At 37.6% G+C, this 24,550-nt stretch overlaps 1 protein-coding gene across 1 annotated transcript in view; it reads right to left on the bottom strand.

The window, feature by feature from the left end:
• Window positions 1–24,550, bottom strand: part of GRID2 (glutamate ionotropic receptor delta type subunit 2) — a 282,427-nt gene that overhangs the window by 175,407 nt on the left and 82,470 nt on the right. The window contains exon 6 of the mRNA XM_018907012.3: window positions 19,033–19,152. Coding sequence (XP_018762557.1) covers window positions 19,033–19,152 — 120 coding nt within the window. The remainder of the gene's footprint in view (window positions 1–19,032; window positions 19,153–24,550) is intronic.

Here is a 24,550-nt window from a genome sequence, read left to right as displayed (position 1 = left end):
CTACAGATAAAGCATGCAGTCTAACAAATCCACTTGTGCTTAAAGATCAGGAATAAAGTTTGAAGAGTAAAGATTAAGAATACTACGTGGCTGAAAAATACCAAATACAAAGCAAGATTGAAATGAGCATAATAAGGGATACCCAATCATGACCAGGGACCAGACCATGACTTAAGAGCATAAAACAGAATCATCTCCTCCTCATAAATCTGTTGTAAGGACTCATGGTATTTCTAATTAACTACTCCATCAAAGCCTAAAACCAAAAATAAAAGGCAAGTGACCCTCTTCTCATTTCCCATCGAAGTCACTTGGTTCATTAAACACTTACATTAGAGTGATAAAAGTCTGGTGAGTGATTCATTCATTTATCAGATGAAGAGGAAAATACAATTTGATAGCTTCCCAGAGTCTATCTATCATCATGTTAGGGAGGGATGAACAGAAGAAAAAAACTGATGACAAGAATATTAAGAGTTAAGAATGTAAGGACAAACGTGCTGGAGGTTAAGCAGAAAAGAGGAACCTGGAGGTAAAATGGCTCCCTGTGAAGCCATTAATCTCAGAAGTTAAACCACAGGCACAATCTCCTACGACTGTCTCAGCATAATGGATTCATTATTGCTATAAATACTGTTGATAGCAATGCTCTGCATTTACCATGGGCACTTGGGAAGAGAGGAGCTGGGGTGACTTTCCATTTAAAGGGGGCTCAATGACAAGGATAGAAATAAAACTAAGAAAGGCCAATAATATGTGCTACTGTCCACAAGCAACCCACGAGTCTTCTGCAGACCTGAAGCAAGGGATCCCTTTTGGATCTTAGGCACCGTATGAAACAGAGATTTACAAAAGATGTAGGATCTTCAGGAGGGAAAAGCTCTAGAGCTTTAGAAATAGATAGAAAGAACTGGAGTCAGAAGTCCATCTCACCTTTGGGGAATTCAGGATATCTGAACATCGTGTATGTGAGGTCAGTCAATCTATTCTCCCACAGAGAGATCTGTGGTCCAGGGCTTTATAGGAAAACTGCAGGCCAGCAGCTATGTGTGCATGCACCTGTAGGTATCTCTGCATATGCACATATATATTAATGAGCTTCTCTCTGAACTCAAAACTCAGCGCAGCCAAAAAGCTTTCGCAGCTACTCCAGGTTTTCCTAGCGCCCTGTGCTTTAAAAGAAGGGTACAATTTAAAGGCACTACAGCTACTTCAACATAAATAACATATACTCATAGTTAAAAACTACAAGCAGGCACTATGCTGGGAATTCTTTTCATTTGTTGAATTGCAGGGAGAAATCTGAGGGCAGTGGCAAAAACCTACAAATGAATTTTTCTTTCCAATTAGTTTTCCAACTTCTTAGGTAGTCAATACATGAAACTGGACATTGAGCTTCTAGCTGTAAGAGGAGCAGAGCAGATACCTGTATCCAGCTTTTGGCATTTCAAACTAACCACATGAACTTGGAACACCTGGACAGCAAAAACAAAGGACTGACAACACAGAAAGCCAGCACAGGAAGTAGCCATATTCATTCCCTGCCCACACTTCTCCCAAAACAATGGTTTTTTACTCGAAATTCTTCTGTTCCCACATTGTCAATGATACATGACCATGATACGTGAAAATGAACATCCTTAACTGTTCTATCACCAAGAGACAGAAACTAAAAATGAAGAGGAAAAGATGTATTGCTCTTCAACGACATTATTGAAGGGCTTCTTCCTACCACTCACCTTGAGCTCCCGTGTGCCTGCCCCACACTCATGTCTTTGTTTGCAGCAGCTGTCAGCCTCCAAGAGGTGACTGCTCTGACTAGTCAAATCCCAGACCAAGAGAAACAGAGACATGGAGAAATGCAAGCCAGGTTTGTACTTTTAAGTTAAAACCTGGCCTTTCTACTAATACAGAAATTGTGTGTAGGGAACTGCAGCCAGCTCTGAGCCTGTCTCCTTCAAAAATTAAGTAGGGATGGGACGTATCCCCCAAGACTGACTTGAAATAACAGCTACACAAGAAGGAAGGCAGGGAACTGTGTGGCAGCCCTGAGGCACTTCACAACAACTGTGTACCAAGATTGTGCATCAAATACATTGCATTTTTAAAACGTGTCATGATTCCTCTCTTTTGCTACTTTGAAAGAGATATGATTGCTTCCCCTTTCAGTAAAGACACAGGGAAAAAATTTACTAACTCTGTCTCAGCCTGGTTCTTGAACTGTTTTTGCTCCTTCTAATTTCCTGCCCAAGCATGTAGTCAGTTTGCAAGGTGACATTTGCAGAGGCTCCTTACAGATTGATTGGCTAAACTGCTGGGAAGCTGAGAGAATTCATATAGAGAACGACCTTGGTTTATATTAAGTCAGACCTGCTGATGCTGCTGCGTGCCAGAAAAGCCCAACCATTCCCCATACATTTCTCAGAGAGGGCCACTGATGGATGCACATCACAAGCAGGACAGCAAACAAGGCTGGATGATCTGCAGAGTCCCTGAAAACCCTTGAGTGAAAACACAGGTCATGGTGCTGCCCACTGAGTGCTAGACAAGAAAGGAAAAAAGCAATTTCTTCTTGGAAGACATCCTGCATAGTAACAAAGAGCTACTTGGAGGGTGATAGTGACTTCAGGCAGTAAACCTGCAGATCCCTTCCCTTTGTGAGCATTGGGAAGCTCTGCTTCCCTATCCAGTACAATTTACCTCCCTTTCAGACTTTTCCTTGAAAGTTGCAGTGCTCTTGGCATAGCTCAAACTTTTAAGCACTGACGTATCTACTCCTCCATCCTTTCAACAAAGGGGCACTTGCCAGATTTGCATTTGGTACAGAAAAAAATCATTGCTCTGTATAAAACCATCTAACATGGATTATTAACTTTGTAATTCTACCAATACCACCCCTTTGTGGTTTAAGTATTCGTCAGTACAAAGAATCATCTCTGTGCTTTGAAAACACAACAGATGCTGAACTGCTTGCGTGGCTCTGGACGTGTACCACATTTCTGTTTTCTTTCATTTCTTTAGCTTAAAGAAACACATTGTCAAAAGAAAAGACTTGTTCGTTTATTTTTTGCCATTCACTCCTTTCTAAATATTGCTATAATATAGACATCCTGAAATACACAGTGAAACATAACTCATCAAAATGATCCCTTTGGGAGTTGCAAGTTACACATACAAAATATGTGTCATTTCTAAATTATAGTCCCTCCTGCAGTATAAACTCCCAGCCTTCCTGAACCAATAATGCTGGCATTGAAGAATTTGTTTGATTACTTTGAAGTAAAACACAGGTTTGACTGTGTTTAACCTACCCTCTCTCATTTAACTTAATCAGATTTAATCATGACATGGAAACCAAACCTCATGTTTTTGTGAGATGTTTCACAAAACTGCTCATAATAGCACATGATTAAAAGATCAGTCATGGCTTATGGTTCCATGAATGACTTCTCAGTTCTCCCAAATATCAGGGATCAACGCAGGAAGCTTGCAAATCTAGATCTTGTCACAGACATTTGGAAGAGAAAAGTTTTTATAAGCTTTGAAAGAAAACAGTTGAAATTAGCTAACAAATATCCCCAGATATCTTCTGCTGTTTGGAACTGCCTTCAAGGGCAGTACCTCCTGTCTGCATGTGTCAGATGAAGATTACTTGTTCACACATGCCCCTGAATTGGCTGCCTAAAAGTGATAGGTTTTAATAAAATAGTGACTAGGCAATTATTCTACCAAGAAGTTAAAATGTCATGAGCTTTGTCACTGCTCACAAGACACAGACTTTGTTTAAATATTTTAACAAATATTTTTAAATATTCGAATACAATTATGGAAAAGAATATATTGTCAAGATGTTTTTATAAATTTGAATACCTAAATAAATGTTCCTAAACACATATGACCATACATCATAGAATAAACCAGTAAGCTCACTCATAAAAAAGCTGAAATAAATAGTACAACCATCACAACTTCGTGGATAAATATTAATCCACAATATCCAACTTGCTATGATTTCATGGCAAAAACCCACTCTCAACAAAGGAAAAATCCTTTTTGCTCTTTAGTTAAGGTTTGTGAAAAAGAGGCCAGTTTTAACTCTCACCAAGAGAGGGCAGTGACATATCTCAAATTATTAGAAGATCCCATTCAAGAGCCATATACCTTTATAGCAAGTATGATAGCAAATAATCTCTGCAGACATTTCATTTTAAATTCTGTGGAGCATTCAGCTGATGCTGTATTATTTTTAATTAACACCCTCCCACCCTTGAGTAAGTGTACTGTAGTGTTTGGAGAAAATAGAAAGAGATTGTGGATAAAACTGTGAGTCCTTATCAAGTAAGATTTTTTTTTTTCTTTTTCAAGCAGGTTTTTCAAAGCAGAATATTAAGAAATACCTGCCTTGTACTATGAAACACTTTCATAGCAGTGTGTAAGCTTTATTTTCAGTTTTAATTGACTTCTCCAGAATGTGAGGGCTTCACCACTTAGCTCTATCCCATACTTTCTATTCTCTCAAACCTCAAAATGGCAAGCTAGAGGCTTTTTTTGTTGCCAGGTCTTAAAGATGTTGCTACAGCAGCTGTACTATGCTGTTCAGGATGAGTGATTTTTTTTAAAAAAGAAAGTGAGTATACCTATTTTTTTTTTCTCAAGGTTATCTCAAGACTCTTGGCTTGTGAAGCCTAAATTGTCTGACTCCAAATCCTGTCATTAAAATGTGCCTTAAGACTATTATTTTTGGTCTCCAAATGACTGCAATATCTTGAAGTTCATGGCCTCTTGCACAGCTACTGCTGTCCCCAAAGTTCAAAAAAATACAGCTGGCAAAAAGCCAGCACCTTTCTCTTTTTCACAGCCTTTCAGTGAATAGATGTAGTCCAGAGGAAAAATTTTTGTCTTCTAAAGAAAGACTTTGGGGTTTATGTTCAACAGAATTTAAGAGCAATCACACACAAAACCTGTCCAATCTGACACATGGTCAAGTATGATTTTCTTTGCAATTTTCAAGGCATCTTTCAGAGGTATGGAAAAGACAGGGAAAAAGAGGGAGAGAGACATACAATTCCTTTTATCTATAGTCACTGGAGGTTTAGAGCAGTTGGAACCCCTTTCTGAAAGTGAATTTAACTAGACCAGATGCTTTTATATGGCTTTTTCAAAACATCTAAGCCAAATTGAATGAATAAGAAGACATGAAATAAAATATTGATGAGAACAAACATTTCTTTAACAAGGTATCACAACATTCTCTTATTGATATTTTCTTTATTGATGTTTTAATTTCCTCTTGCAGGAATGATTTGTCTCAACATGCTACAGTGTCACAACAAACTAGAAAGCAGCTTCTAATGACTAATGGAATGTCTGACAATTTAGATGTTACAAACCTGTTAGAAAAGAGCTTAGAAAGAATATATCATTTAAACCAAACAAAGAAAAAAAGGAGGAATTGATCTGTAATAAATATGGAGTATCAAATTACATACCGAGTACATTAGAGAAAGAGGGATGAGATCCACTTGGAAAAGGTTAATCAGAATTTCTTATTCACACTTCCTATCATGTCTGCCATCACACCACATAGATACACCCACACCCTGACACCCCTATTGTAAAAGCACAAAAAGATCCACCACAAAATCAGCTTGGTGTTAAATTCTCTCCCTTTTAGACTGAACAGAAAGGCTTCAGTATCCACAGATGCCAAAAGCATTTGTATTCAGTGCACCAGTCCTTGTTTAAGGCAATCTGTTGGTGGCCTACAGTCACAGAGCACATAAAGATTATATTCTCATGTGGGAAGATATCCATCACTTAGTTGGTCTTGTCATTCTTGCTTTCCTGCAGACACAATAAGTAGCCAAGCTGAAAGCAAGCAGGGTGTAAGGTCTGCAGCAGGAAGGTTAGTAGAGGGGACAATAACTTTCACATACTGCTCTGTGTACAGCAAGCCCCAAGGCCAAACAGAGAAATCAATTCAACTATCCAGAATCAAGTGCATCAAGAGACTCACTGAGACTTTACTGGAGATCAAGCAAGCTGTGAATTATTCCAGTCTTTCAAACATATTTGGAGAGGCAATTTATGACCATAAAGATTCTGTGGAAATACAATTTCCTTCAGTCTATACTGAGCAAAAGTCTGTCCTTCAATATCTTTCTGCTAGCAACTGAACATGCTGGCAATCCAAGTTCTGTGGACTGAGATTTGGGCAAAATATTTCTATATATTGTTACCATCATAGAAAAAATTGTTTTATCATAGAAATCATAGATTTGTTTTATCATAGAAAAAATAGTTCACCTTATCTGCCCTTTGATAAAAGACTGTCACAGATAACATAAAAATCCATTCACCTTGGTTTTCCAAATTGTAGCCTCATCCTGAACTAAATTTTGTGGAATTACACCCACTGACCCCCAACATTAGCTACCATCTCTCTGTGAACAGAACTGCTCTGATATGAGGCTGGAACCTCTCTCTAATTCAAAGCTTAGACAACCTCTCCTGTCACCTTCTCTGAGCAGGTTGACTGGAGTGCAAATGAACTTTTCATCCTTTCTAAGGCATTGCCTACATCCCTGCAGCAAAGCATGCAATTCTCAGACATTTATTCTTTGCTAAGGAAGCATCACTCGGGATGCACTTTGCAAGAAAAGCAGGCTCCAGAGTCAGAGGCAGAACTTGTAATTTGTGGAAAATAAATGAAAGGAAGCAGCAAGAAACACACCCACAGCAGCAGGCCTGGATGGCTGGTCCAGGGATTGCAAGGCAAGATAAGGAAACAGTTTACAATGTTGTTCAACCACTGTGGAATGAGTGGAACTGATACTCGATTTAAGTAGTTAACAGATATTTTGAAAAAACTTGCATTAATTGGCACTGTTCCAGTGAGTGGTAGGAATGGTTTAATAATGGATTTATGCTATTTAACTTGAACTTAATTAAAAGACTTATTTTCTTACTTTATATTTAGGACAAATATTTGTCACAAGTAATATAATATGCAACTAAAAATAAACTGATTATTGGGAACTCAGACATGCACATTCAATGGGGAAATCCCACATTTTATCAGTAGTTCATACATTTGGAGAGTTAAGAGTACCTGAGTTATAATTCAGAATACAAATGTTTAGAACACTGAAACCTAGAGCCAAACTGATGCAAAACTAGCCTGAAGGCTTTAAAATAAAATGTATTATTTTCAAATACAATCAAGTTATAATGCAAAATCAGTAGAAGTGCAGAGAAACTGAATGTTGCATTAAAATATTCATATAAAACACTTATGGCTCATTATTAAGGCACTCCATTAGAATGCATACTTTAAATCAGATTTTTATGAGCTCCAAGTACATTATTTATAATAGAAGTGTGTTTAAAACAAACAAATAAAACCCTAGCATCAAATCCAGCATTTCAGAATATGAACTTTGTGATAGGGTTCAGAAGCAGACTAGTTGAGCACTGATCAGGAAAATATGTTGAAGCTTCAAGCTTAAATTGAAATTATATCAATTTAAATGTTGGCTTTTTTTTTTTTACTCCAATGTATAAATTTTGATACATTATGTTGCATTTTTCTAAACCAAATAAAAAGAAGTTTATATATATGAACTAAATTAATTTGAGCTCAAATTTCAACAGAACATCTGCAATTTATCCCATTCTATCTTTCTATGTTTACACAGGTAAGATATTCTTTCCACTCCTACACTTCAGGAAGAAATGTCTGTAATATTTTTCATAGGTTTTAAAAAATTGAGAGAAGTAGTGTTGGAATAATGATGAGATTATTTTCTAACTGACTTCTGCCACAGGTGCCAAACATACTTTTCTTAATTCCTTAAAACATATTTTTCCTCATTTGCTTCCAGCCTAAAGAGTTTCAAAGCTGTGTTAGTGCATACAATTTCCTCAAAACCCTTATTTTTTTTAAAGTGGTTCTATCAAACAAAATTAACTCTGTTTATCAAAATGAAAATGTAAATTGTTTGAGACTTCATCCATTTCACTTCTTCTATTACTTCTGTTGCACATTTTAAAGCAGGAGTGCACCATGACAAGAATATTTATTTTTAAATTGTATTGTAACTTACCCTTTGATTAAGTCATTATATCATAACTTTAGAACAGGCAAAAATCTGAGCACTGTAATTTTAAGGCTGAATCATAAAAATCTTCCAACACTATGAAAGAACTATAAATATTATGAAGTCATTGAAAGCTTCATCATCCTCATTTTTATTATTTGCAAAGATCTCAAAAGGTACAAAGAGATGTCCCTAAACAGTTCCACGGTGGTAACTTTTTATCTCTGGAAATCACTTTTATGATTCTTCTAATTGCAGGATACAGCTGTGACCACTTTAGAGGGAAACACATCTCAGCACTGCCATAAATGCAATACTGAGACAAAATGACATCTCAGTTCTGCTCCTGAAGTTATTTTATCAGATGAGAAGACTTAACTTAAAACTTCTACTTTACAAATGGATTTATGCATAGTAAACTCCACCACATTTTTAAATATATGAGCTGAGTTATGGAGTGGGAAATTACAGTACATTATAAACATGATACAGAATCCAAACTGAAGCCACGGGGGTGGTTCTCTTTGTCTTCTCAAACGTCACCATTTACTTCTTATTGGTCTTAAAAACACCACAACAAAAAAAGATTTACTGCACTTCCAACTGTGTTTTGCTAACAACACTGGAATGCAATTTCCACTCTCTGATGTGTCCTTCCTCCTCTTTCTCTTTAGCAACCACTGTAGCCACGTGCATTTTCTGGTCCAGCCAAAGACGAGGCTCCCCATAGACTCAACCTGGTGGGCAGCACCTGCTCCCAGCAGGACACAGCTGACCCTTGACTCTTTGCTAACATCACACTTTCTGACTCTTGCCTAGAGATGTCTACATCCTTATGATGAATTTGGGAGCCTTTAGCAGCTTCATGGAAGTTTTCACATTTGTGCCTCCTGTAAATCTACTCCCACAGTTCTCAAGGCTCAGCGTGGTAGCTATTACACACACCCCATATATATAAAAATAGATATATGGTGGGTGTTCTCAGTGGAAATCTATAATCATCATTTTCCAATCAGCTTATGACCTGTCTAGCTCCTCTAGATCTCACAATCTGCATGGAGAGGACTAAAGGGATTAAATGTCTGTGCTTGGATTTTCCCTTCTTCAGTAGAAGATGTCACCGACATGTTTTATGAAAAATCCTTTCCTTAGGATTTTTCCCCTCCTGAGAAACTGAGAGGCCTCAGGAACAAACTGTAAACAATTCTTATCTGCTGCTGTGGAATGCAACAGGGGGGAATCTGTGATTGGCCTCATCAGGCTGTTTCCAATTACGGGCCAATCACAGATCACCTGTCCGGCCGGTCTCGGTCTGAGAGAAGACCTTTGTTATTCATTCTTTTTCTATTCTTAGCTTAGCCTTCTAGTGAAATCCTTTCCTCTATTCTTTTAGTATAGTTTTAATATATTATCTATCATATAATAATAAATCAAGCTTCTGATACATGGAGTCAACTTTCTCATCTCTTCCCTCATCCTGGGACCCCTGTGAACAAGACAACAAGAAAATCCCACTGAATATTTCATGGCCACAGAGGTAAAGGTCTTTGAGCTTACCAGGGCTGCTTAACTCACTGCAGGAAAATAGTGCCTACTGCTACCAACATATTATCATTCAGCATCATGCTCAATGAAATATAGTCTTTCCACAAAACAAACACAGAAAGAAAAGAAAAAAAAACAACAAAAAAAATCAACTAAACAAAAACCCCCAAACAAACAAAACCAACCAAAACCCCAAAAAATCCCCCAAAACCAACCACACATACACCCAAAGGTACCTCCACTACAGAAACATGAAAACAAGCAAACAAAGAAACCCCCCAACTTTTGTCTCATATATTTATATATATTTGTCTCAATATTTATACACATAAACATTCAGTGTCTAAAAAGACACATTTTTATGTTTTCCTGGTAATATACTAACTTGGAACAAAGAGATCTTGCTGCAAAAAATATACTTTAGACTTGTGCCAGCAAAGTTGTGATTAACAAAAAAATACAGCATTCCAGGCCTTTCAGGCTCATCCTCCTTATCAGTCTGTAAGACCACACAGCCTTCAAGGAGAAGCCCTCCAAAAAACTTGCAAGTTACAAACAATTTATTCAAAAGTTGGACCAGATAATCTTTGAAGTCCAGCCTGGACTGTTGTACAATTCTATGACATATTATCCTGGGATATGGTTGGCAGAATGCAGCAGGACATATCATAGTGTCAGGCTTGGCTTGTGGTTCCTTAAGAAAAAGACAATTTATTAAATTCAAATCCTGTAAAATGGCCCAGGTGGCCAATAAGGCCAAAGGCATCCTGGCCTTTTTCAGCAATAGTGTGGCCAGCAGGGCCAAAGCAGTGATCCTCCCCTCTCTACTCAGCGCTGGTGTGGCCACACCTCATGTACCGGGCTTAGTTTTGGCTTCTCCCTACAAGAAAGACATTGAGGGGCTGGAGTGTGTCCAGAGAAGGCAACAGAGCTGGGGATGTGTCTGGAGCACGAGTGTTACGACTTAGGGAACTGTGGGGGGTTCAGCCTGGAGAAAAGGAGGCTCAGGGGAGACCTCACCACTCTCTGAGAGTGCAGGGAGATGGTAAAGCACCAGAACAGGCTGCCCAGGGAAGTGGTGGAGCCACCATTCCTGGAAGTGTTCAAAAAGCATGTAAATGTGCTGCTTGGAAAAAGGGATTGGTGGTGGGCTTGGCGTTGGACTCAGTTGTCTTAAAGGTTTTTTCCAGCCTCAACAGTTTTATGATTCTAAATCTGTGTAGATCTACTTTCACACATTATGGATTAAGATCTGGATTACAACCACAGATATGTATCAGCCCTCCCAATGGTTTATACTGAGCCCTTAATTCTGAGAACTGAGCCCTTCACCACCCTCAAAAGCCAAAAGTTAATGACCCATTTCATACTATCATCATTTCATGCCTCCTGTTAAAAGAAGCAGTTCGGTTTTTTAATATTCCTCTCTGTTGTCTGCATGGTTTTCCAATTATTGGGAGTTTTTGACTAGGATACTCAGACTGCATACAGATTTGGGAGGAAATATATAATTTACTAGAGATATAGTTATTATCTCCCTCTTCATATGACAAATTAGCTACAACACCCTCATTCTTTTGGATTAATGGAGGGTTAAATACACATTCCTTTTTCCTACTCCTGGAAAATATATGTTTGTTCCAGTTAGAAGCATTTGTGAAATGAAGTCATTTTCATCAGATGATAGCCTTGATTGAAAACAAAGCAGCTCTAAAGAGCAAAAGGCAAGCATTAAAAACTTTAATTCTGAAAATAACCTATAATTCATTGAGAGTGTCCACCTTAAAACAAGTAATTCCAAGTCGAGCTAAGTGTTTTATCCATTAATTTCAAGGATGATGAACCACATTCTTGAAGCAGCACCCACTGAGTATTCTCTCAGAGGTGACGAGAAGTCCCTAATGGGATTTCCAAAATCACATAGAAGCATTACTGCCTGAGAGGTCGATGAAGCATTAAGTCCATTCTTAAATAATACACAGTTCCTTCTGACATTATTCAAAATGTCCTTTTTGAGGCACTTCAAAGTTTCCAAGCACTTCAGATCTCTGAAGAGAGTTACAAAGCTAATTTACTCAGTGGAAGCATTTGAGGATAAAAATTCACAACTTGCCAGCCAGTTCTACAGGTCCATGTTCACCAGGAAGCTTCCACAGCTACCCAAGCAGAAGAAAAAGCCATAGAACCACAGTAAAGGTATTGCACAAGTGGCCCAACCAGTCATACTGAAAACTGTAAAAGGTTCTGCCAATATCAAGTTCAGAAAAACAAAAGTGATCTACCCCCTTGGCCTGATTGACTGTGAGCAGTTCAAGAGGAAAAGAGGAATCAAAAATGAAGGAAAAATATTTAGTGGACCCAAATCAAGTTTTATGTTCTACATAAAACAGACCAACATGCAAATCCAATTTTTTTTCCAATGTAGATATTAAAAACCCACCACTCAATTTCTGCTAATCAAAATTTTCCCAGAAACAAAAAAATCTCTGCTGCAAAAATGACTGAAGTTCTGTGTCAGTCTTGATCTTATGCCCATTTTGAAGCCCAGAATTATCACACAGGAGCCTCTGTGGTTAGGCACTTGCCTAACAGCATCAACAGAATACAGGAGTTGCTGTTCTCAGCTTTTTAAAATTATTATTATTTTTGACTGATCATTCTCAAGTTTCCATTGTCATAACAAGATATGAAAGGAAATTAAAAACACAGTTTGAAAGTGGAAAATATTTCTCCTGTTCTTTGCTGTCAAGACAACTATATTTTCTGCAGGAGATGGGTAAAATATAACCTCTTTTCCAGATGAACAGAAATGAATAAAATGCATGAAACTATATAATTTAAAGAGCATAAAAAAGATTTGTCTCTCTCTGATGAAAGCAATCAGTCAAAATAGGCAGTTCCCAATGCACTCAAAATATTTTTCAGTAAGAACCTTCTTATCAGTTTTGACAAGACTGGATATACTGAGCAAAAGAGACGAGCTCATCCCTGCCAAAACTGTGAAGAGAAATACTACAGAGCACCAAGGTCTCCAGGGGAATTTCTGCTTGACATCAATGCTTCTCTGCAGGTTCCATTGCATTCTCCCCTTCTTCCATCCTGCATTTTCCCTTTCTCCCCACACTGTTCCCAATGCAGGAGCATGCCCCTCTTCACTCCAGAGTGCTGCAGTTATTCAGAGACTTGAAAGACTCTTTTTTTTTTTTTTTTAAATCATCTACAGCCCTGTAAGTCAATGTTAAGGGCCATCCAACCTGTGTGCTGGAAACTGGATAAATCTTAATTATTTGAGTTGAATTTTCACTGATCACTTATCCTCATTGTTCTAGACAGGGGAATCTGGACACCCATTAGTATTACAGCCTAAAAAAATTTCTCTTTTTTACAACACACTAAATATGCTGGAGCTCAGCAGACATGGCTGGCTGTTCTGGTAAGAAGAAACAAGTGGGATAACCCCTGTATAGTGCACTGTGCTTGCCTTGGGTTTGTTGGTATTAGTTTGGAGTTTGACTTCTGGGCCATTTTGGTCCTAACACATGATCCTGGCTCTTATGGATTCTGGATGGATGTTTTGCTCCACAGGTGAATAATTCATGTGGAATGGGTTGAGCTGTAGGAACTCTGCTCTGTATTTATCAGCAGGATGAATTTGAACCTTCGTCTTCTGTGTTCCTGGGGCAGCATCCACCAAGCCACCAAATCCATCTCTGGCTTCTTTACTTTGCACTTATTACAAGTAATGAAATATTCATCCAAAGAGCCTGGGATCAGGCTAGACAGCTGGACAATCCAGTACAAAAAATTAGATTTCACTCCCCCCATCTGAATCAGAGTCCAAAAGCTGATAAATTCTCCAAATGGTACACTACTGATTACTTTGAGTCAGTCTGCCTCTCTTTCTGCATCCTCAGACTTTTAAAAGAAAATGCTCCATTCAAAATAAAAAAGAAATTTTCTTTTTAGGACCTTTAAATTATTTTAATTAAAAAATACAGTTATGGATGGATAGTTTAGTTTATTTTTCTGTTATAGTCAAACATGCAATTGGTTTGGGTTTTAATCTAAGCAGAAGTACACTTCCAAGCAAAACACAGTTCTCTATTAACTCTAGTTTCATTGTGATGGCAATCAAATCCCCAACACTTTGCAGCCAAATTAAATTTCACTAAGATTTGACAAAAGATTTGCAGAAGCTACCAGAGAGTAAAGCATCAGTCACTGTGTCTTAATCAAAATACTGCATAGCACTAAATGAAGGGAGGAAATGCTACCCTTCAGCAGGCTTACAAGCAAAATTTAAGTTCTGTGCTGAACCAGAACAGCCGGTCTTGGCTGACCAACATATTTAATTACCTCTTTACATTTAGTATTAAGGAGCTTACTTCATTTTTAGAAGGGTGATTAAATATTTAAAGTTGCTTTAGAAACACTATCATGCTAGTGCTGTGCCAGGTCCAGCTTCTCCATCAATACCAGAGGCAAAGCAGTCAGACACAGCAACTTTTAGTTCAACTCACTAGAAAACACAACACCAATAGTGTCTCTCTAAATCACAAGGATATCTTTCAGTCACATCATAAATTGCATGTCAACCTTTAGAAACATCTGCACAGGTCACAGCTTAAAGTATCAGGAGGTGATATAAATATATTTTTAAAGTCACATCACACAGCTCTACCTTGATCGTGCTCACAAAGAGCCCAGGTGAACCCATCATTTACCTCAAGCAGCTTAGCAAGAAGCTAACAGAGAAGGAAATACTTCAAATGCTCTTGGTTATTAAATGGGGTTAGTCATTAAAGTGTTGGCAGAGCTGTATAACTGATCTTTTTGCCTAATGGCACAAAAGGGAACATGAGATAATGGATGCAGAAAATAAGTTTTAACTTTATAAGAATAGAAATCAACTTCCTGAAGATCAAAATTTATGCTTGGAACATTGCTCTAGGATGCAAGTTTAATAAAAAAAAATAGTGTATTAGAAAGAAAAAACACTACTGTGATCAACAAGTATTTTCAGATGAAGTGGAAATAGCAATTATTGTAAGAGAATGAAGAAATGCAAACCAGCTTTCCCATCTCTGAACAAATAGCACAGCTATTTGTTGGAGTGTTAACCCTTAATAGTCTGTGAAATGAGCACCTGCATGCATTGACTCTGCAGGGAGGTTCCTGCCACTTGCACTGGCTGAAGCGTAGAGGAACAATGTAGAACCTGTTAGACAGGTTTCAAAACCTTTCACATGAGATGCTTGAAAACCTCAGATCTCCCTTGGATCAAAATAGATAACATTTCCTCCTTAAGACAATCAAATCAAAATGACTTAGGACTGAATCCTACAATCCTAATGGACAAATGCAGATGGCTCAAAGCATCCTGGGTTACCCTGGTGCCCTACCAAGGCTACCTGTTTTCCTGCATGCTCACAGCTCTATTCTTCCTCCAAGGCATCTCTAGCTGTCCTGAAGGTAAAGGAAACCTTGACATGGACATCTTGGTGCAGACAGGAATTGATTCAAGAGCCTGGAACATCATCTTGCTCCCTCACTGGGAGGAAATAACCTAAAGCATCTTCAGAAGAGGAAAAAAATATACAGGAGGAGGTGGGTGTATGCTGATATGGAAAGGAAGGCAGAGCAAAACACATCATGATCTTCAAATGCCCACCTGTGGAAAGAAAACCAGTGGGGGAACAAAAACAAAGTCCTCTAAACTTCAAAAGTCAAACAGAGCCTTTGAAGATGAGCCCATTCTGAATTACAAGGAGCACTGTAAGAAACATGAAAACCACTTTATTTCTGCAGTGCTGTTTTCTACACCACTAAGATGTAAGACAGTACTCAGAGCTATCAGCTTCCTTTTGTTCGTTTGTTTGTTGCATGGCTATTCAGGGGAATGGCACTTTTATTTCAGCAGTACAGATAAAAGTATTGCACTGAAATTTAAATGTCAAAGAATACATACTCAAATGTCAAATACCAACAGAGAAATGTCAGAAATACACCCAAGTCTCCCACTGAATATAACTACATCTGCACAAATGCAAGCCACAGCATGATGTGTAAAAGCAGGAGTTTTTCCTCAGTTCCTTTGGGGTTGTTATACCACTGGTGTCAATAAAATCAGTACCTGGCAGCAGTCTGAGTGTATTACTCCAAGTACCTGGCTCTGGCAACAAGTGCAAGCTAAATGATCCATGGTCTGCAGGGTAATGGATAACATTTACAGTCATGGGGGTACAAAATTGCTGATTCAGGCAAATCCCACCCCAGGATTTGCTGCCTTGTCACTAGGTGACAGAGCCCAGCACAATGACCTTTCACATGGATTCTCCCACTGCTTTTCGGGTATGATAGTAACCCCTGAAAGCTGAAGGAGGGGATGTGAAGATAGTTTTTCCTTGATACATGGCCTAATTTGGCCAAATAAACCAAACATAAACATGAATTCTAGGTGTATCCTAAACTATTTGCTTTTCTTGAGTCCTGGGAATAATCACCTACAAATATAAGTGAACTTTGCAGTAGTATAAATGACTCCAGAACCCAAGCAAAACAGATTTCAAGCAGAAATTCTCTTTTCAAATCAATTTTCTCTTGAGAAATTCAAGCGTGTTTTAAAATCTTACTTTCTTTATTAAAATCAATTGACTGTTCCTCAGGAAAACAAAATAGTAATTCTTTACACAATTCACTTGATGGGAATCTCTGGTCCCAATGACTTCAATGGGCCTTTTGTAATGATTTTGCCCTTCATTATCTCCTATAAAAGTACTTGAAAATGTTGATTAGAGAAGATGCATTAGCTTAGAAATTTCAGTCAGTCTGCTAATTGCAGCTGCTTCTACTAGAGTTGAGAAATAAAAATTCTTAGGTAGTTCTGCAGTTAGATCACTAAATACATGAAAATCTGAAGTGCACTTTAATTAGTGCAGTTAACAAAAATATAACTGACTCCTGTAATTATTGTGATTTGCTTCCAACACTAGAAGTTCATACACTGTAAAGTAAATCCTATTCCAAGAGAAAAGATGTGAATTTTGTCAGGTAAACCCCTTAAATTTCTTCTCTGTCTCTGAAGCAACTGGTTTAAGAAAACTACCTTGTTTTTTTAACTCTTTGACATTGACTAGAAATTAATTTTAAATTGCTTTCCTAGTCAATTTATTGCAAAAATTTGAAATAATTATTGGATTTTTTAAAAGAAACTTCTGAGGACAATTATCACATCCTCACAGTATATAAAGAACTTTCCTTCTAAAGAATTTTTTTCCTGTACACCTCTTTTTAAAGGTTTTTCAGGATTATTGAATGCTGTTTAGAAAAAAAATGAAACAGTTTTAATCTGTTCTGCTCTGGATCCTTTCTTCTTTTTAACCAGCTGCAATGCATCACAAAACTCTACAGAGAGGCATTTACCATCTTTTTCAACAGGAAAATTTTCTTATAATCTCTAAATTTAATTTTAAATGCTCATCTTGGCAAATGTAAAAAAAAATCCCACATATTTTAGTATTTAGAATATATTTAGTACTTAGTTTAATTTTAAACTTTGTTTTTCTCCTCAAAGGTTTGTTTGATGCTGAGTTTCATCATCTAATTATGATCTGAGGAGAGCTCTATTTTCTTTGACCAACTTCAAATCCATTTCTCTCCAAAGACAATTGGAGACATTTCTTTGTTCCTGAAGGATCATAGAGTAAACAAGGAAGGTTCAAAAGACCTGTTTGTATTACCCCACTGTTTTACACAAGTTAGGTGTGTCCACAGTCATTAATACCTGTTTTAAAATCAAACTCTACCACAGCTCAAATTAAAAGCACAATTTTAAACACACCATCAAAAAAGAGTAAGAATAGCCGGGGAGTTTTTTGTACTTCTGTATTTCCAAGATCTCTCTGTGAGTCTCTCTTTCTTTTCTCTCTTTTTGGGAATGAAAGAACACAACTTAGTGCTTCACTCAGGCATTCGCTCAGACAGGCCTGAAGTCAAAAAAACCCCAATCCAAGTCAACCAAATAGATTAAATGAAGAGACTCAGATTTGTCTTAGGAAGGCATCTCTAAAGAATAAATAGCTCCTCAGTGCACAGCATGGGAAATAAATCAAAATGTGTTGAAACAGACAGAATTTAAATGTAAGGGAATAAGGACTTATCCAACATTCTGGTCTCCAAAGACTCTCTGTAAGGTACCTCCAAATATCAACCAGAACCAGTTCTGTCTAGTTTCTGAAGCATCTGTCAGGACCTCTGCTCAAGGGGACAGAACCATAGGCCCGTGTGTACATCAGGGTATTGACAAGAGATGAAAGAGCACAAACAGAATAACAATTCTGATGAATAGTGGGGGAGAAAGTTCAGTTTTTAGACACTTTAGACTTCTTATTTATCTCTTCCTTCTTTCAGAGTACTTATCTGTTGCTCCAGAAGGTATGCAGACAAATGATGCACTTCATCATGAAGTGACTCTGACACATGGACCCAGTTTACATATATTAAGAAAATTCTCTCGTTTCCTTTCAATCACTTCATCTTCCTCCTATACAAAACCCAGGATGATGTGATACACTAAATGAAGAGATCTTGGTATTTTCCAGGAAGTCTGTCTCTGAAGGAGAGTCGCTCCTGGAAAAGCCTATTAGTATTTTCTTTACCTGTCAAGTGCCATATGATTTTTGCCATACCAGATGAGCAGTTGTTCAAAGTTAAGGATATTCATTACAAATAGAGAAATGTTTCCATCATTTGTTACACAGGACTTAAATTTAGCTTTAAACTGGCAAAACCCAAACACGAAGAAAGAGTAATTCTGCTGGATATATATGCTATTCCCTGTAACAACTGAAGTCCTTTGGATTGTGTCTGGCAGCTGAATACATAACACTAACTTATTCTGTAAAAGTTAACTCCTATTAAAATACCACGTATTTATTTCATGAAGAGGCTATAGAAATTTTACCTATTTTACAAAAGATTTCTCTTTCCATAGCTACGAATTTTAATCATATAGCAGGTGGAGCATCCCACTTTGACCAAGTATCAGGGACCAATCTGGGTGCTCTAAACATGATTCAATCCAAGATGTGCTATTTTGTAAGGGTTGAAAAACAACAGCTTTCCCTGGTCCTTTGGGACAGTCCATCAGCAGCTTAACACATTCTGCATTACAAATGGTACCTTGATTAACACAACCTGCCCCAAGACCTATTTGAAATTACGAAACACATGAGTATCTCAAAGTTCAAAGCTTTTCTCCTACATCTTACTCCTTCAACAATATAGAACACCATGTTATCTGCCACCAAATGCTTTTCTATTAACATGGAACTAAAGAAAGGTTTTGAAAAAAATCAGCAATTTCTTGCTTGAATGTATGTAGCCTCACCTTGCGGATGCCTCTGCCAAGATCCTCTCCATAGTTTGTCCCCAAAATTTCAAAATGCACATTGGGATTCCCCCCATTTTCTGCAAATTCCAGTTCTCCAGTCAAGCCATTCACTCCACCCTAGAAAAAATAAAAAGGAAAATTGACTGAAAACTTCTAAGTGGGTAATTGTAACAACTTTTTGTTACTTGAAGGCCTTCATGCAGCAGCCATGCAGGATAGATAGGTAACTACCAGAAGTAGGATAGTTTTCCATAGACCATGGCTCCCTAAAAATTCTGAAGCTTAAATTATTCCTGCATCATTATGAAGTTCTTCACAGAAGAATTAAACTCAGCAATGCTAAGCAGATGCAATACAAACAATAGTCTCACTCTTAGCATATTTGCACTCCAATTTTTGGGCTTTGATCCATCAGCATGTATGTATTGACACTTAAACTCCAACAAATTTTAAGAAAAAGTATTTTTTTGCAAAGAAGTTTAGTGAAAGCAAAGCTAAACACAAACACATAGAAGAAATTGCACAAAAATTAGTTATGTTTGCTGATCTTTTCTTTCTTCCCTCAAATGTTTCTCCCCCATGAAAGGTTTTCATATGAGGGCAGGCTGAGGTTTGGACAAAGTTATGTGCTTTCTGAGCTCAACATAGATGATCTACACAAATGAAGAAGAGATACATTCATGGTCTAGCTGAATGCAGTGATTTTTCTTTTTCCTCCCAATTATCCTTTATTAAGAATACATGACATGGACAACAATGCAGCATCTCTTCAAGCTTTTTTAAATGTTTTTACAGTTTTGCTGGGAGGGGTTAAAATACTAGAGATGAAACACTGGAGTGAATAATCCCCACAAAGAATTAGAGTTGAAAGGGCTATACATGCCACAGCTATACTCAAAATCTATTCCAGAGTTAATTCAACATGACACACATTTCATCTTTGTATAAGAACTGTGATGACCTGAACTATAAAATCAACAGAGCAATGTGAGATGCTGATAATGAAAACTTTCACCTTCAAAAATTTCTTCAGTTTACAGATTGAAGGAAAATTTGTGTCTTAGCCCTCTCCCTCAAAGGAGAGGAAGGAATACAAAATCTGCATCTCCATTGCAGTTTGCTGTGAAATAACAGAATGTTCTCCACTTTTATAAAACATTACTGTGATTATAACAAAAATAATGAAATAAATAATTGAAATGATACTTTTAGAATTTACTACAATACTAGAAACTAGTACTATTGGGGAGTAATACATAAATACCTATATATTAAAATAATAATACAAATATAATAATACAACTATTTTACGAGGGCCATTTACAGTTAAAACCAATAAAATTCTTTGTGTATATACATATTTAATGATTTTTTAAAAATGGTTTTGATAATATTTTATTTCTATAGTATTCACTTGTTCTAGAACAAAAACAAATTTAAAAAAAGGAAGGAAAAAAGCCAATAGCCTGATTAAGGGTACATCTAAACAGACATTTGCAAGAAGATCTGGCAATTGCAAATCAGACAATTTTGACAAAGGTTGTGGCTAGCAAGACACTCTGATGACTTTTTATCTTGACTACCACCTGCAATAAGCAGACCTTTGTGGCTCTTAGGTTGGGGTTAGCACACCTCTGGCTGGTTCACATTAAAGTCAGTGAACTTGTGTTTGCCCACAAAATCCCTTGAAGATATTCTTTGGTAAAAAACCAAGTTACACAAATATAAACCTTTTACTCTAACTTAAATTTGACTTCATCCTACTTGTGGACCAGAAACATAAACCTGCTCCATGTACCTTTTCCCTCATAAGTTCTTATCTATCTTTTTAACACCTAAGGCACAGTTTCACATTACATGAGATGACATGAGATGGAGAAATGCCTGTGCAGTGTCACAGACCTGCAAGAGTTGGGATGCCCAGCTGATTGCTCAAAGCCTCCATCTGGACACCTCAAAAGATCCTGATTTGGTTATATTATATCTAATATTTACTATGTTGCTTCCTAAAACTTTTCCTCACACTGGGTATTAAACCTGTGGGTCTGGGGTAATTAAAGGCTGAAAATAAATTAAACTGGTCTAGATGACCTGAGCAGCACCATGATTTCAAGTGAGCCACAAGCAGGACCTGGAAAAAGGAAGGGGAAACTCTGGAACAAAGTGGTAAAAAAAGGAAATATTCAACAAAAAACATTATGATCTCTTCACACAGATGCTTTGTACAGCAGAAAATAGAAATTAACAATACAGGATTTTCAATCTAGAAAATAAGTGACTTTCCTTTCCAGACTGAGAGCAGTCCCAATACTTTAAGGAACATGGAGATAAAATGTAAATGAGTTTTTGAGCCTTGAGATAGCAATTAAAAATTGCTATCAACAAACTTTAGAATTTATTTTCATAACCCTTGTTCTTATTTGAGTAAATACAATTAAAAATAATTCAAATAATCATTCAACTTCAATTATACTTGAAGTAATCAATCAATTTCTTTAGAAAACACAGGATTCTTTGGAAATATATGTCCCCTTACATACAGTACAGGTTAACAAAATCACCTAAGATGTTTTGGAATTTGATCTCTATCCAGAAACCTTGTCTGAGTTTTTTGAATTTGATTTTGAAATGACTGCAATTGTCAGGGCAAGATACAAACTCGAAGTCCATCAGCTTTAGTTGTCTGGAATCAGGTCTTAACCACAACAACATTATTTCTCAATAATATCTATTTTGGCAATCTATCACTCTGTGAAAATTTCTCATTGAAGAGTGTATTAATCAGAGCTTCCTCTCCTAGACTGTGCACATATGACAGTAGTGTAATAAGAGCTCCCATCAAAATGGGAATGCTGCCAGCTTGGGAAGGGAAGAGGCAGAAAGACAAAACAGCAAAGAACCACCCATATAACAGCAAGAATACTAAATTTATAGGAAATTTCTTGGAGGTCTTGGTTTCTCCTCCCTGCCTGGGATTGATCTTGCTGGACCTGCAGGCCATGCAATCCTGTTCCTGCTCTCCACTGCTCCTGATTGTCCCCCACAGCCTTTCCACAAGGCTTACACAACGCTGGGTGCTGCTTAGGGCTGGCAGAGGGGAGCAGGATAGTGCCTAGGAAGAGTTTTGGGATGCTGCTCCAATTTTTGTGGGTAGCTTTTCACAGTGTGGATCTGTCTGAAACACTTGATTTACAGCATGTGTTTTATCCCTCTGCTAGTGCACAGTGGAAGGGGATCACAGAGGAAATGACCATCTGTATGACAGCCACTGATGCAGTAACTTCCTGAGGAGATTTTCCCAAATGATTTTAGTGTTAATCATGAAAATGGCCAAGAGTAAAAGAAATTTTTCATTCCATTTAACTTACAGAAACAATGCTACCTGGGGAAGAATGAAGACATATTTGCTATCTACCTCCTCCAATTCTTCTGAGGTTCAGCTGCAACCATGCAATTTCCTGACATGGATAAAACTGAAGAGTGAAATGTCAGTTGCTAGGCCAAAAATGTTTTACTTACAATTCTGATCACTGCTCTGGGCTTTGCAGAGCTGTTATAAAGCTTGGCAATATAATTAAAGCCTACTTGAGTCCCATCTAGACTGGCAAGATAAACTACAGTTTATACATGCTTAGGCACTACTATACTGTAAGTCCCTGAAGTAAGCACCATTTACCTAGCAGTCAGCACCTCACTTGGGAATGTCAGCTTGCCAATCATCAGCCATAAAATACTCTACTTGCTCTCAGCTTCTGTGCAAACTTCCTCTTCTTTTTCCTTCAGGTACCAGCTAGTTTGCAATTAAGCGTAAAAAATAGGCTATAACCTGGTATAGGCAGGAAAAAATGCTGCAATCAGTATTTACACATTTCAGATTTTATTCTTGAAAAAGTCTGATGCTGAGAACATTGTTGAGTTCTCAACCAGCACAGGCAATCCAATCCGCTACCTGGAAAACAACTTGGCATCTTTTTTGCATGTCACCACTGAGTGTCACTGACATTTCTGAGACCAGCACTAGTTGACAATTCCACCTGTGATTCATGAAACAGCAAGAGGCACAGCTCACTTCCCAGGAAGGGTCAGCCTCTGTGTTGCTGCTAGCACTAGAACTTGGCTGCTAGTGAGCTAAACAAATGGGACTGGGAAGAGCCCTGGGACAGGTGAGAGAAGGCAAATGCAGAAACTTGATGCCATCTTGCTGAGTTGATCCTCCCTATAATCCTACTTGCACTCATTCCCAGGCTACTCAGGAAGATTAATTTTTCCCAAAGTAGAATTATTTTCTAGTGATACTTATTCCTCCAGCTGTGAAATGGCTTTACTGAGAAATAAACAAGAGAGCATGTGTTTAGGGATAGGTCCCATTACAAAAGTGAATTTAAACTAATTGCTGGAGCTGGCCAAATTCATTAGAAGGATTGTATTTCCTGATGAATTTAACTGTTTATTCAGCTCCAGAACAGGCAGGAACAGATATTAGATTTAAATAATTGTGGTGGGCTTAAAATGTTTTCTTTAAGCTTTGTCAATCAGCTGAATTCACAAAGAATAAACTGCTTTTGTAGCTGTTTGTAGAAATAGTGATGCATGAGTCAAATGCTTAGCAGTGAAAAGTGACAAACGACAATTTAGACAGCTTTTTTACAATTTTAAGCAATGTTGGAAACTCTAATTTCCTCTCATTGCCCACTGCCCTTTACTAGCTCATTAACTAAAAAGAAATCAGTTTATTTACCACCAAGGTAACAAATTTAACATTTGCTGCTGTAGGTTAAACATCAGCATTCCTTTCTCTTACCTTCTTCAGTGAGTGGCTTAATAAAGATTTCCCACCTCTTCTCTTATTTCCCCCTCCAGAAAGGTCTCCCTCTGCAGCTAAAACACTGCCAGATGTTTCTGGATCTTTGCAGAAAAATTCTCAACTCTTTTTCCCTTCAAGACCTTGAGTACTTGAGTATAATTTGACTCCTAGTGAAGCTACACTGAGGGGAGGGACAACCAGAAACCAGGTGATGATTTCAGCTCTGCAATACAGGTCACCATGAAGGGTGAATTAAGGTGCTGCAGAGGATGGAAGTTCTTTTTCCAGCACTATTTAAGAATTCTCCAAATGTAGTTTCACCCTGAATTATGTCAATACTCTACTTTGATATTCCATTATACACCACCATTGGCAACACTGGCAACTGTGGTGATTGAACCCTGAATGAAAATGAGGAACTTTTATTTCAGAAACTATTTAAATACCACATAGGGGACTTTCATCTGTTTTCTTTCAAAATTAAGGGAAACTGATATGTTTTTGAGAAAAAAAAATCCCTGTATTTCAGTTGATTTTAGAGGATTCTCCAGGACAATAGGAGAGAAACGATGCTTAAAGGATAAGGCAAGATGGGAAAGAGAAGAATTGTCAGGAAGAGAGATGAAGTGAGGACTTTTTTTCCCTTCATTACTTTTGGATTTTATTGTTTTTCTGACATCTCATCAGGCATTGATCAATGCCAAATTTTTA

Source organism: Serinus canaria, chromosome 4 (genome assembly GCF_022539315.1).
Source record: "Serinus canaria isolate serCan28SL12 chromosome 4, serCan2020, whole genome shotgun sequence".
In the NCBI taxonomy this organism is placed as follows: Eukaryota; Metazoa; Chordata; class Aves; order Passeriformes; family Fringillidae; genus Serinus; species Serinus canaria.
This window is presented reverse-complemented; position numbering and strand designations above follow the sequence as displayed.